Here is a 15271-nt window from a genome sequence, read left to right as displayed (position 1 = left end):
CGTCAAGAAAAGTGGCTCAGCCACGTGGACAGCACCTCCCTCACCAGAAGAGACTAACTCTTGAGGGGCAAGATCACTGAAAGTCACCAGAAGAGCAGGAGGAAATTACATTTTCTGTCCTCTCAAAAAATGCGCAGCCATCACCTCAAATGACCCCAGTGTGTCTCAAATAAATCATGCTTCCAGAGAATGCAGAACGCACCGACAGGTCCTCACTGCGCTCACAGCCGTCATCCTCACAATTATAAAGGGATGCACTCCGAGTGGGCATTAAAGAAAACGCGTGCTACGCAAAACACCAGGATTTCGAAGTAAAAACGATCCCGAAAACCCGCGCCTACGTGCCTGTCCTCTGCAGGCCACCCAGCACCCGCCCCTCAGCGAGAGCTCCTGGGCAGAGGTCGGCGGTCCGGCGGGGGCGGGGCCGAGACGACGGCGGCGCGCTGACGTCACGGGCGTGGGCCGCCGAGCGCGTCGTCCGGCGCGCAGCGGGGCCGGCGGTGGCAGCTGTGGCCGGCTTCGTTGCCTGAGCTGCGGGGTCCACGTCCGCTCCGTCCGCCCTTCGCCCTTCGCCTCGTCCCGGCCTCCGCGGCCCGACGCTGGCCGTCATGGTGCTGTCGGCGCGCCCTGCGCGGCCCTGCTGAGCCTTGGTGCGGCGGCGAGCGCGGCTCGGGGTCACCATGCCTACCCGTGAGTGGCCGGCCGAGGGCCGGGCCGGGCGGGGGGCGTTGGGAGGCGGCAGCCCGCTGGACCCGCTCTGGCTGGGTCGTCCGGCCGGGGTGGCGGGGGAAGCCGGGCTGGGCTGAGCAGAGCCAGAAAATACCTGCGAGCAGCCGAGTTAGTTTCGTTTTGGCTTAGCCTTCTGGGGGTGGCGTGATCCCGTTGCACAGATGGGGAAACTGAGGCCCGAGCGTTAAGGGAGCCGCTAAGACGCACTGCTAAGTAGTTAGCAGGGCTGGTGGTAGCCTAGACCCGTGGGACTTCAAAGTTCAAGCTTTTTACCCACCCGGCCACAAAGCTTAGTGGAAGTTTATGGAAGTGCTGAAAATAACTGTGGTCCCATTGTCACTCCTTCTCATCTCAGGCCCGGCCTTCCCCGTGCCCCCCGCCCCCCAAAGTCCCCAGCAGCCTTGACTGTCTCGCCATCTGTAACACGTCTGGGGTGGTTGAAGTAGGTGCTCTCTTGGGAATTTATTAGGCATAGATGCCTTAAAACGTGGCTGTTGGACCACCTGCTTCAGATCTACCTGGGCAGATGATTCAAAATGCCGGTTTCAGGCCCCTCTCTAGCCGGATTGCCGAATCTGCACGTCTAGTAATTGTATTAGGGGTTAACAAGGGACCCTAAAGTTTGAAAATCTCTGGGTATTGGAGGCTTTTTAGACATACGCGGTATAATACTACGAATGACCTATTTTAAAATGACCCAAATAATTACAATGTGACTTAAACCCAGTGGCCCATATGGATTTGTGCAAACTGGGGAAGCTCCTCATCTTGGGCAGAGAGGAAGCCTGCAGGTGACTGATGAGATTCTTTTTAAATAGGGCTTTTTTGAGGTTATGTTCCCTATCATAGAATCTTTAAACACTTGTGAATATGATATTTCTTAGAATTCGTAGTTAACTCCTTCTAATTGTTCTTATTTTTGTAGACATGTGGGACACTGAATTTCCAGGTTAGCCTCAAATGCATGTTTGTCTAGTCGTGGGAAAAGAGGAATTATTTCCTGAGATTAGAAAGATTTATGTAATCCTGTGGCAAACCTTTAAATAATCTTAATGTAAAGATTTAACTCCTCATACCTTTGTGGGTACTGTGGATTTTTTTTCTTTACACGTTACTGTGTGTCCTTAAAGCATATTCTTGCACTTTGTATCCAATAAATATGTCAGCATTTTATTTCTTTAGGCTGGAGAAATATCATTTACCATCTTCATTATCATTATTGTCACTTTATTCTAAACTTACGTTCATGTTATTCAGTGAATGTTTGAGATTAGCACTGTGTTAATCTTTTACTTTCTGAGAAAGCAAAGAGGAAGAGGTAAACACCTATTCTTGAAAGTTGAAGCTTCAAGTGGAATTTATTGGTAAAATGCCAAAATTAGCATTATATACAGTTTCGTAGAGACTGGTTTGTTTTCAAATGCTTGGTTTACTCTACAAAATGATTTTAGGACAAGCCATGGTACAGTTTGTATAGTTATTGATGCAAGTTTTACTCCCTGACCAGAAGGCAAGTGATGTGTTTGTTTTATCTGTCATTGTTATTATTTGTCATGGTACATTTTTTATGACTGGATAAAAGTGTGCTACTGATTGGGAGACCACTGTGAAGTGAGTAATGTTCCTATTTGCCTTTTCTCTCCTTTGGTAAGTCACAGCTGCCAAAATTGCCAGGATAGTGCAGGGGACAGTAGTGCTTCTTAGAAATTCTGTTTGTAGAATTTATTTGCAACACAGAGGTTGCAAAATTGTCACTTCCTTTAGGAATGCTTTTAGGAAGAGAATCCTGTTCAAATAAAGTGAGGTTTTTTTGTTTTGTTTTGTTTTTGTTTTTGTTTAATGTTAAATGGTTGAGAGACTCAGCCAGTTAATCCTTAAGGGTTTTAGTTAACTGTGAAATCAAAGGATTGAAGGCGATTGCTATGGTCTCTTAGACTCTAAAATTCTGAAAGCAACCCTTGCCCTAAGTCCTAAAGTTACTCTTCTATTGCTATTTTGTTGCTTATTTAGAATACTGATACTCAGTCATTGAAACTGTTGATAAGTAGAATCCAGCTGAGCATGGTATCCTGCTAGCTAAGCAATTGTATATCTCATGAATATTAAAGGCTGTTTCATTGGAGATGAAGGCTGTTTTTTGAGATCCATAGCCTCTTTTTGAGAAAACAACCACCTGGAAGGATGCCTGACAGAAAGCTGTTAGGAAGCAGTAACAATTCTGTGGTCATGTCACTCTGTATTCAGCCTGTAGTTTGAAATAGTCAGTAGGCACAGATTTCATGACTGTGTTGCTGAATGATCTTTTCAAATCTACAAACCTGTAATTTGACACATCATTTTTCTAAAGGCCTTTATTTCATTCTCCTAAGGACCGTTAAGAAGCATTTTGATTTTAAAGATTTTCAAACTCTGAATCAGAATTTGAGTTAGAAGGAATGTTAAACTTCTTAGTCATTTTATTTTGCATGTCAGGAGGCTCAGCCTCCTGTGAGTTTCAGTGGAGTAGAATGAGGACTTGAACGTAGATCTTGTCATGGTTTAGTCCACGGCTGGACTTTGAAGTGTTGCCCAAGTTCTTGGGCTCTTGGCTTGGAGGAATCGCAAGCCTTGGCCCCTGTGACAGAGAGAGATGACAGACACTCAGCAAGAATGTGTGAAGAATTTATTGTAAAGAATATTTAAGGGTGCAAAGTGAAAGTACATTTCCTAAGGGGAAATGGGTCTGTCTCCACAAGCGAAGACACTGTCTACTTCTGTTTTTATTTTTATATGTTTTGTGTTTAGGTAAAGCTTAATTATAATTAGGACTGAATTCCTTTCTATGTTTGGACATAACTTAAAGGTTATGTTATATATACTGTGGGGAGAGTTCCATTTCCATTCTCTGCCTGGTGGTCAGTGTTCCGTAGTCTAATTATCCCATTCTTTAAGACTGAAATAACTGTTCTCTCTTTTTGTTTTTCTGTAACCATTTCCTCCTTATTTTTCTATAAATGTTTTCTCCTTTTTGTTTTTCTGATTTCCATTATCTCTCACTTGTTTTTCTGTCCCTAACAATCTGGCCCCTATGATCAGTAACCACAAAGAGCATAGATGACATTTATTTTCTAATAGCTTATAATAGTTTAGCCTTTTTTTTTTTTTTTTTTTTACCTTTAGTTAGTTACATCAGGATAAACATAAGCTTGGTCAAAATGTAAATGATTCTGTGAGCTTACAAGAAAGCTTCAATATGCCTTTGCTTCCATCTTGTCCCAGGAACCTGTGGGAAGAAAGCTGTGGATTCCACTGGTGTTAGCAGTTGATCTTGGTTATATAGGCACAGACTTAAACTTTTCAGTAAACTCTTTATATAAAAGGGGTTTCTTGGTTCACAGATAACTTGTCTCAAAACAGATCCAATAAAATGTGCTCTTTTATTATATATAAAAAGTTATATATCTGCTAGGGAAAACCAAAGCTCTCAACCACTGTTTGCTATTAAACTATGCTTTCAGTAGTCATGTGTGGTTAATGCCTTCTTTTCTCATTTAGATAGTGACATTGCTATCTGGGCAGATTTGTTAGGCTGTGGTAATGTGGTCACTCTGTTTGTTTTTTTCCTTTGATGAGGCTAATTTAATTTATTTTTCAATTCATTCTTAGGAAGGAAGTGCAGAATGAATTGTGGAGCAAAGGATGGGTGCCGATTGAAATGTTTTCCTTTTAGAGACACATTACATGCAAACTTGACCTACACATTCATACTACTGGTTTGTTAGCCTTTTGTGTTCATTCATATTCATTCATTCATATTTGCATTATTTTCTCCTCTCTCCCCTCTGCTCCTCATCCTCCTCTCTCTACTCTCCTGTCCCCACCCCCCATTTCTCTTCCTCTCTTCCTTCCCCTGCCTACCACCTGTGTATCCTTCCAGAGTTGTAGCTGAAGAATTTTGTTTCTCACAGTGACCTTTGGCTTGACACTGCTTTGGTTGCTGTCCAGATCTCATCTTTCAACCTATCCCTGCTCATGAGGCCATAGGGCTGTATTAAAGATTATGTAGGTCGTGGGAGATAAACCTGGAGAAGGATGGGAGCCAGAATTTGAAGAGTTTTATATGGCATGCAGTGAAGCAGTTAACTTGCCTGAAAGTGTGTCCAAGCTGTCACAATCACAGTTACAGTGGCTGTCGATTTCATAAGCATACTAGCGTTTTCCAACTTATTTGATTACTTTATGAAGATTTACAGTTTTGTATTAGTAATAGGAATTAATTATTGAATGCTGATTGTGTGCCAGGCAGTATACTTTGTGCTTTATATGAATTATCTTATTTACAACTCTCCCATTTTGAGGGAGACCCTATTTGAGCTGTTTGAGAGATGGAGAGATTGACGTTCAGTAAAGTTAAATAACATGCCTAATGACAGTAAGTGGTAGAGCTGGCATTGGAACTAGATGGGTCTGACTTCAAATTCCCAGTTCTTTTTTCATACTACACTGCTCTGGGCCAGACAGGAGCTCAGTCAGATCTTCCCAGTTTCTGTTAACACTGTCACTTTCGCTTAGTCCTGTTATGCCCATCTGGTTACATAATAGGTGTGTGGTAAATGTTTAATAAATGAAATATTGAATCTTTTAAAAAAAATATTTTATTGGTACATAATATTTGCATGTATTTATGGGGTACATGTGATATTTTGTTACATGCATAGAATGTGTAAGGATCAAATCAGGATATTTAGGATATATGTCACCTTGAGTATTTATCATTTCTGTGTGTTGGAAACATTTTAAGTCCTCTCTTCTAGCTATTTTGAAAATTACAGTACATTGTTTTTAACTATAATCACCTTATTCTGCTATCAAATATTAGAGCTTATTCCTTCTAACTGTATATTTGTACCATTAACCAATCTCTTTTCATCACCTCTCCCTGCCAACCCCCCCTGCCCCCGGCCAACCTCCCGGTCTAGAATGGTTGAGTCTTAACTGGAGTCAGAGAAGTTATTCTTTGAATACTATAATCTGAACTGATTTTTTTTTCATAAAAACAATGTTATGAAAATTTTATATTAGTACTTTATGATTAGGTTCTTTGCAGGCTTGTCTTTACCATTTTTGAGGTCTGAGACAAGAATACAAATGGAGGCCTGCAAATCATAGTCTAAATCAGGATTTTTTAACCTTTGCACTGTTGATGTCTTGGACTAGTTTGGGGTGTGTGTGGGAAGGTTGGGGGGGGGGGTGTTGTCCTGTGCATTGTAGGAATTTTAGCAGCATTCTTGGCCTCTACCCACTAGAAGCCAGTTTTCATCCTCTCACTCTTGAAAGTTGTGACAACCAAAAACGTCTTCAGTCATTGCCAAATGCCCCCTGAGGGACAAAATTGTCCCTGGTTGAGAACCACTGGTCTAAATATTTAAAACCTGCAGGCGTGGTCCAGGCAACAGTGATCTATTGGAGCACAGCAGGGTCTTCTTTGACCCTGGACTGGGTTTGACCCTGTCAGGTTCCTTCAGGGTGGCGGGGGGTCAGGTTCCCCTCCTTTACTACCTCACTTTTCCATCTCAGGATTTCCAGGCAGTTCTAAGCACCTCCTAGAAGTATATCATCTGAGTAGGTGGACAGATGGGAGGAGGAAGCCCAGTTTCTGGGGAACTCAGTCTGCCTAGACTCCCACTTTGAGTGATATGGAATGGACAACTTGAAACAAAAACAGCTGCAGCCATCTTTCTCTGGTTTTCTAGAGCAGTAATTTTCAGTATCACTGCTCTCTCTCCGGTCCCGCCCATACACCCCTATAAAAAGAAAGACAATGCTTTGTGTTTTGGGAGGCAGGGGCCTTTTTTTCATTGGTCAAATGAAGATACTAGTGTACTTTTAAGGATAAAACCACATCTAACCCATTACATGGTATTACATTCCATACATGGTGTGGAATGATCCAGTTATCATTTACAGTGTTTCTGTAGCAATGGGATGGATTGCAGTGGAAAAATCTGATTCTGTGTAGGGTATCATATTCTCCGTTTTGTATATTTATTTACTGCTCTCTACCTTTAGATACTAGATAGCATGATTCTAATTTTTGTTAAAGAAGGAATCACTAAGGTATTTTCTTTGTATGTCTGAATCTTACAATGTTTCTGTATGAACGGCAGGTCCATTAGAAGCTCCACTTTTATGTCAGGAGCTATTTCTCCTGGAGGAGCCCCTCTGTAGGAAGTTAACACCCCTTTATTCTATAGTGATAGTAGAAAGGTTTTTTATTGATATTATGGAAGGAAAAGGGTCCCAGACCCTTTTCTGGGTGTGAGAAAGAAGTGAGGGTAAGGAAGATCCCAGCATGGCCCTCAACCACTTCAGGGAGGAAAGGGTGGACCAGAAGATAGGACATGAGCTGTTTGTCAAGGTTAAGGAGTCTTAAATATTTTTGCTAAATGAATGTTGCTGAGAATAAAAGCCATGATTATTCTTCCCCGGAAAAATGCAGATTCTCACCCAAAATTTTGTATATAATTTCAAGCAATTCAAAGGCATACTGAGATAGAAAAACAAAGTGGATCACTAGAGTGATAGTTACTCTGTGACAGAAGCATTGTAACTCAGATTGTGGAAGAATATCATTTGCCAGATATATCATGCCGTTCTGAGTCTACCTTGTTGTCTCTTTTCCCCCTGGTTTTTTAACATGCTTTTTCTTGTTTTTTTTTTTCTTTCCTTCTCTGTTAGCTTATTGAAATCTTCTAATTATTATATAGATATTTAGTAAGATTTTTCTAAAATCAGTATCTATGAAGAAAGTTAATTTAAGAATTGTCAGATCAATGGAAGGAAAAATGACATGGAATAGGATTTGGAGCTAAAAAGAACATTTAGTCCAATCATTAAGGGAAAAGTGAAAGCAACGTAGGTTAAGCATGCCATTCCACTGGGTACTGGTGTGGTAGTAGAGCCCCAATCATCTGGATACTGGGTGGATTGGATGCTCACAACTTCTTACTGCCTTTGTGGCACATGGAAGGGTATGGGAGTATTATAAAGATCATGGCTAACAGCATAAAGAAGTATTCAAAGTTAATACCAAATAGAAAAACATTAATATTTGCAGTATTTATACAAATCTGAAAGCAAAACTCTACCAGTCCTATGTAGTTAGAATACATTTTGGTCTGTCAGATTGCCACAAGACTTTTTAACACTAACATGCAAAGGCAGTGAGGTACAGTAGAAAAGGCAGAAGTTTAAATTGGTACAGCTTTTTTGGAAAGTAATTTGACAATATTATCAAATGATCTAATAATTCTTATACCCATTGACCCAGTAATTTAACATTTGGTAATCTATCTTTAAGAAATAATGAAAAACAGACTGTACCAGGATTTCTGTATCAACAGTAATATTTATAAAATAGTGAAAACCCACAAATTTTAATATCTAATAATGGAGAAGTGGTACAAATGGATGAAAGAACATCCTTACAACAAATTAAAAATGATACTTGTGAAGGTGCTGGGATTATGATTGTTTTTATTTTCTTCTTTATAATTTGTGTTTTCCTTCTATAATTAGCATTCTATAATCAGAAAAAGGATGCTTAAGATGTTTTTATAGCTATAACTAAATTTTTATACTTTTTTTTCAAAAACCTGAAATAAAACATTAAAATATTGCATTGAACTGGTTCTTCTTTTAGCCTATAGAAAAGAACTTTGAGTAACTAATTAAATAGTTTGGACTGTTTATATTGGCTTAGGAAAACAGTGCATTTGCTGTCTGACTGCTGTCACACAAGATTCTGTGAGTGACTTTGGTTGGTGTATTCTGTTATTCTGGAATAGAAAGTAAAATAATGGGTTTTTTTTTTTCTTATCACTTGTATTTTTTTTAAGGAGGAGGAAATAATTTCTGCCTAATTATTAAGTCGTGGTTTCAATCATGAAAACCTGAAAGGTTGAGATGAATCATTATGTGGGGGTTTAATTTACTGTGAGCTTGTAGGTTTTTTGGTTTTTTTGGAGAGGGAATGATCATGCTATGTAGAGTTGCATATAGTTATAGGGAAGTGTGAACACAAAATGAATGTTGGCAGTTCCTCTTATGATTAATATGTCAAACCTGTCAAAATTCTCTCATGTCTATTTGCCAGTTTTATTCAGTTCTTGAATGAGCCAGCTCTCAAGTATGTTCTAAAGCAAACAGAAGTTAATATTATTTTTTCTCTTTCTATGTAGAGTATTATACTCTTTTGCATATTTATTTATTGCTGTCTACTTTGTTATTAGATAATATGATTCTAATTCTTATTAAAGAGGGAATCACTAGTCAGGTTTTTTTCATTGTACCTCTGAGTCAAGAGTTTGCTGTATTTGAAAATAAGACATTACACCTTTTTCTCTACAGCCTTCAAGAGGAGTTCTGTCCTCCTAAATGCCATTATTTTTGTCTTTATTTTTAGTTGGTTAGTTCAGCTGTACCTTTTTCTTTTTATTACCTGAACTCCAGGGTCTTTCTGCTTGCAGTAGTTTTCTGGATAGTGCTAAATGTTCTTCAGATCCCTGCTATTTAATTGTCTTTTTTGAACAGCTGTCTTGGCAGTTTGCTACCAAGTTCTCTGTGCTGTGATTGCAGTTAACTTTAAGTGGATTTCACTCCTGCTGAGCAGAAAAAATGAAATGTAAGGTGTCCAAGTTTGCCATTGTTAATTCCTGGGAGCTTATAAACTTTGCAAAAGGTACTGATTGTGCCAGGCTAAAAGAATGGTCCATGTATGACATGTAACTTATTTATTTTTACTAGCTGTTTAACCCACTAAATGGAAGATGATAATATCTCCTAGGGAGATTTAGATGCAATAGAATTGATGTAATTGTGCTTTAGATGTAGAAATGCTTTATGAATATATTATTAGAATCAGCATTTTATCAGTACAGGATACTTGCTTCTTGCATTATCATCCCATCATCTGCTATAGCTGTTTCCAAAAGGGAACCTGCAGAGGAGAGGACACTCCAGGCAAATAGATAACAGCTAAGATTCCGGGTCTGTGTCTCTGTGGCTTCTCTTGGGTTGGACTGTGTGAATTTCAGAGGTCCGTCGTCTTCTGCATTTCATAACCCAGATTAGAAACAGTGACTTGTCATGACACCTTTTCCGTTGGTTCTATCTTGGTTTTTTGCTTGGTCTTCCAAGGAAGACCTGGGTATCTGCCCCAGGTCATTTTTATTTATAATACCTTTACAAAAGCTCCTTCCCCTCACACAGAATCTCCTTGTTGGTTCCTGAGGATTCTTTGTGGCTCTTGTCCCACAGTGGGAGGTGGCACAAGGAAAGTTTGAGCTTCCTTTAGAGCCAAAGTTTTCAAAATGTCTTCCATGGAAGTATAATAAGGACTACCATATGGGAAGGATGCAGAAGAGACTGAACAGGTGGCCCTCTCTATCTGACCAGCCTCAGCTGGAGTAGCTCTATTTTTATATCTTTTATTTGTGAGATTATGCATTTGATTTCAGTAGGGAAATAATGTTGGCTACTTTTTAAAAGTTTGAAGGTTATATTAATAGTTTTCAATGTTAGAGTATGCCTTCTGACAAGAACATGAGATGTTTTAGAATTAAAAGCTCAGAAACCTAGAGGCAAAAACCAAAGCCATTTAGCTGATTGTGTCTCACCTGTTTTACTCTCATGATCTCCAAGATTGGAGAGTTTATAATCTCTTCTTGTAGTCATTTCAATCATAGGCATTGTCAACATGCTCTTGGAATCACAAATGTTTTCTTTAAACTTTTCTTGTTTTCCTGTTGGATTTCTCTTGGGGATTCCTTCTTTTAGCAAATATTTTATTGCCTACATTTGTAGGGTACTGCTAGGTGGAGAATTCAGAGGTGAATAAAGCAGTTCCTCACTTCAAAAAGTTTATCTCATTTATAGAAGGGCATAAACAGCTGTAGCAACAAAGAAGGAAATGGCAAGTGCCATGGTAAAGTGCTGTGGGAGTTCAGGGGAGGGACTGCACCCCTAATTGGAAGAGGAAGGCAAGGGGAAGATGAGTGGAAGATAGCTTCATAAGCCTGAGTGCCCTAGATGATATTGCAGAAATAGTGATCATGGGAGAAATGCTAGTTTGTGGAAAATATTTGAGGTGAGTCATACAGGTGGAAAATTACCAGCAGGCAGTTGAAGTGAGACATCAGTGCTGGGGAAGGGGAAGACACTAAGTCCGTGTGTGTGTGTGTGTGTGTGTGTGTGGTAATTTGGTCTTTTATTCAACACATTTATTGAACACCTATGTGGCATTTATTATGCTAGACACTGAGGATACAGCAGTATCCTCATACTGGACATATGGACATGGTCCCTAATCTCATGGAGCTTAGTCTCATGGGGGAAGAAAGGTTCTGGGCACATAATTACACTGACTAGACAGGGAGCTTTATGAGGGCCTATACCTGTTTCCTTTACTGCTGTATATATAGTTTTGGTATAGTGTCCAGCCCATGGTACAGATTCAATGTATATTTGTAGAGTGAATCAAAATAATGTAATGGGAGTTACTGAAAAAGAAACCCAGGTTGCTATGGAAGCATGTAAACGAGGTTGGAGGGAGAGCAGCTAGAGTTTATTAAAGTACAGTAGTCTGAGTGGTGTGCTTTGGACTTGGATGGTGGTAGGGGGATGGACTGCATTGGTCAAATCTGAACACTTTTAAGGAAGTACAATTGATAGTGTTAATTGGATGAAAGGGTTGAAGGAGAAGAAGGAGTCGGGATTCACTCTCAGGTTTTGGCTTTATCATTTGGGTGAGTGGCTCTGGTTTGATACAGGGACTTTTCAAGGAGGAAGAGTCTGAGGGAATTGAGATGGAAGCAAGTCCATTTTAGAATATGGTGAATGTGTGGTGCCTTAAGGGTGTTCAGAGTACATTTGTAGGAGGTAACAGTGATGAAATTATTAAAGGACAGGTGTAAAGAAGCTGAAGGCAAATTCTCGAGGAACATGTTCATAAGGATGGAATGAGGCACAGGAACCAAAGAGGGAGCAGGAGGGGCACTTTTAAAACAAATACCACTGCAACAAGTGTTTGCAGGACAAGAGCTGTGCAAGACACAAATGGCAGTCCATTTATTTATAGTAGCATTCGAATATCCTGGTATAACAAGAAAAAATACTGGATAGTCTCTTACAGTTTGAGCTGATGCTGTGACAATAATTTATGAAGTGTTAGGGAAAATTATTTTTAAAACTTTAGGACTTAAAGATGATAATTGTGTCTTAGCCATGGTAGTTCTATCCTGTACTTCTGACCTTAAATGTCTTGTCACTGCTTCCTAGCTGGGGGAAGAGATTGTCACGTTATAGTTGGGTGAGAGAATGTAAACTGTTAATTGTGCAGTTTGCAAGCAGAAATTAGGGCAGCTCCATATACATAAGCTAAAAAAATCATGCAGTACTAAACTATTAGTAATTTATCATCCCATTGCTGTCTTGAGAATCCTTATTTTGTGAAAGAACTGAATGATTTGCTGGCGGCAGAGTTAGTGCTTGTGTAAAGTTGCTGGGGAACTGCTTTATTTCAAACAAGGAACTGAGGGACATTTAGAGACTTGAGCTGTCACCTGAGTGCATCAGTTAGCTCTTGGAATTTTCAGTAAGATTTTCTGCCTTTACACATCTGATTCTGCTCTCCTTTCCTCCTCATCCATTCGTTTCTGGGCATTTACTTGTTATAACACACTAAACAGACTATTCTCTCCTTTTAGCAACGTGGGAGTATTGCAGTTCTTTTCCGTTGAGCCTGCCTTGATAGGGTACAGTAACATGCTGATTAAGGGTTGAAAATTTTAAAAGTCTGTCATACAGGGCTTCCGAGAATATTAGAGAAGGTTGAGTATAATTAAGTGTGGTTTGGCTGCTGTGCTTTTGCCAAAATTGCAGTTGATTCAATCATTTTAATATTTTTTACCTGAAATTGCATGATAATTCAACCTTGCTAAACTCTCTGAGTGTTTGCATAGCGGTCAGATAATTTTTATTGATACTTTTAATTTTTAAGAGTAAACTAAGTTTATTTTTATAGTTGTAATAAAATGAGTACTACAAATGTATATAGATTTCCATGTTCTTTGTGTATAGTGCTACAGAAATTTGGGTTTTTTTCCTATGCATCAGTAGTATTTTAATTTGAAGTAATTTTGTCATTTAGTAATACATTGAATTCTTATGGTAGCATCAGATTTTAGCTATGACTCATTTAAAAATATTGAATAGAAAAGATTTGATTATCTTCTTAGAGGCATATGATTAACATAAAAATCAGTACTTCCTGTATACTGTGACCACAGTGTATGTTTGTAATAAATTAAAAGAATACATAAGAAAGTCTTAGTCTTTTGACTTTGTGTTACCAAAATCTCTGAAGTGAATACAAAATGTTTAGAGTTTCTGTGTTTTAGTTGGAAGTTTCAGGAGAGTATATCAGGCATTGAACCTTGAAGGTTTAAATTAGTAATTAATTTTTTTATTAAACATTTTACTTAATAGCTACACCTTCTCAGCAAATCCTATCTTATATTTTGCTATCTTTAAACTTTGGATGGAAAAATTACTTAAAATATATATAATTAGAGTGCTACTTATCTTTTCAGTTACTGTGTAATCAGAAAATTTAATCATCTCAATTCAAATGAAAACCTTTAACATATGGCATAGATGCTGTGGGTGTTGTAGAATCCATAAGAAGAATCAATGCTGTTGGTATATTAAATGTATATCTTCTAGAAATAATTTTGGAAGTTGCAAACACTCCCACAGATTTAACACTTTTGTTGCTATATGACTAATGAGGAAATAAAAATTTGTTATATTTAAATAGTGGAATTTTAAAGGTGGTTCAAATTGTGCTTGAAATAACTCATTTCCTACTTGTAATATATTTAGAGGACTTTTAGTTAAAATAACCTAAAGCAACATAGTTAAGTGAGAAATATCCTAGTCATTGCCTGTGATAGATTCTTTATGCTCACAAATTAATATCTTTTGAGTTAAGGGCTTATTTTCCTAAGCTATAGTGCCTTAGTTTATTTAAGCAGACACTGTATTTGTCAGTGCTTTTTTTAGGCTTAGCTTAAAAACTGCAGAAAACTCCACCCCTTTCTTCTTTTTCATATTCAGTTTTTCATTGTGGACAATAGGGTAACAGGGTTTTAAACTGTGACCTTAGTGTTACTAATGCATATTTAGGTCACAGTAAGTATACAGAAGGAAAGAATTGATTATTTTTTAAAAAAACTAGCTTTATTGATATATAATTCGCATACCATAAAATATACCTGTTTTAAATGGATGGAGAGACTTGATTTTTATGTTCAGCAAAAACCCAAGGAATTACCTGGACAGTTATTTACAAATGTAAATTATCAAATGTCCCACCTTTCCTCCCCCCGCCCTCAGATTTCCATTCAGTTTGAACTCACACTTTGGGAAATATTAGGAGACGTGCTAAAATTAAAGATTCTGAAATCCAAGTTCCTTTTAATTGTAAAGAAGATATTTTTATTTGCAGAATTTTAAATTTACTATTTATACACACACACACACATTCTCTGTCTATATATATATTTTTAAGTTTAAAAACCTGAAAGCATCCAGTATCACATTACTATAGTTACAAATGTTTTAATATATGGAGGGGAGATTAAATGGACTTTTCTTCTCCATGCTCAAGTTGCAGTAAAGCAAAGGATTCCCATTTTTACAAAATAAAAGTGAGGCTTTAGCTTCAAAACTGGAGCTTAAGGATAGATTTGCTGCCATAATTTTGTGAAAGATTATGTGGAAATACTTCCATTATTTTTCTTGTTAGTTTTGGGACACTTGTGCTAGAGTGTTTTGTTATTGTAAGCTGAACCTTTACACAGTATACTTTGTTTTAAGAGATCCTAGACCCTAGACAACAATGGCCATTTGAAGTTCTTTCCTCGTTTTCCCAAGAGTCACATGTAGCGTAGATGGTTAGGTTAAGTGCTCCTTGTAGCTCTTGCTTGTGTCTGGTATGCTGGGAGTTTATGAGTAACTTCTTGTGGAGGCACTCCAAGGGTGTAACTAAAGCTTCTCATTTTTCTTTCATACATGTTCTTCTTGTTTTCTTAGGTTCCTTTTTGAGCTCAGAGTAACCTATAAAAGAAGATAATTTCTAGAAGTGGTGAGTTTTGTAATATGACAGATTGTCAGGCAGGGTGTCACTTCTCTGTTCTCTACCATCTGACTTAATTTTTGTATCTTTAGAGAACAGTGGTAATAATTGTGTAATTTTTTGGCTCCTGCAAAATATTTTGATGTGTTGCTTTAGTCTCCAAATGAGTTCAGATTATATTTTTTAAAAAAGATTTATCTCAGGAAGACAGTATATTATATAAAGTGTTGAAAGTACAGGCTCTTAACTGGATCCACACTTCTCCCATATGATCTTGGACGAATTATTTTCTCTTTCTGATTCCCTGTTTGTGAAGTGTAAATGTCAATATCTATCTCACAGGGTCATTCTGAAGATTAAATAAGA

General features: G+C 38.3%; 1 protein-coding gene across 2 annotated transcripts in view; it reads left to right on the top strand.

Moving 5' to 3' along the window:
* The first annotated feature begins 625 nt into the window (after nt 1-625).
* Nucleotides 626-15271, top strand: part of EFR3A (EFR3 homolog A) — a 99292-nt gene continuing 84646 nt past the window's right edge. For both annotated transcript variants that reach the window (XM_069465399.1, XM_069465398.1), the window contains exon 1: nt 626-690. In XM_069465399.1, coding sequence (XP_069321500.1) covers nt 681-690 — 10 coding nt within the window. In that variant the 5' untranslated portion in view covers nt 626-680. The remainder of the gene's footprint in view (nt 691-15271) is intronic.

This window comes from Eulemur rufifrons, chromosome 3 (assembly GCF_041146395.1).
Source record: "Eulemur rufifrons isolate Redbay chromosome 3, OSU_ERuf_1, whole genome shotgun sequence".
Lineage (NCBI taxonomy): Eukaryota > Metazoa > Chordata > Mammalia > Primates > Lemuridae > Eulemur > Eulemur rufifrons.
Note: the sequence above shows the minus strand (reverse complement) of the source record. Positions and strands in the feature narration are given on the sequence as shown.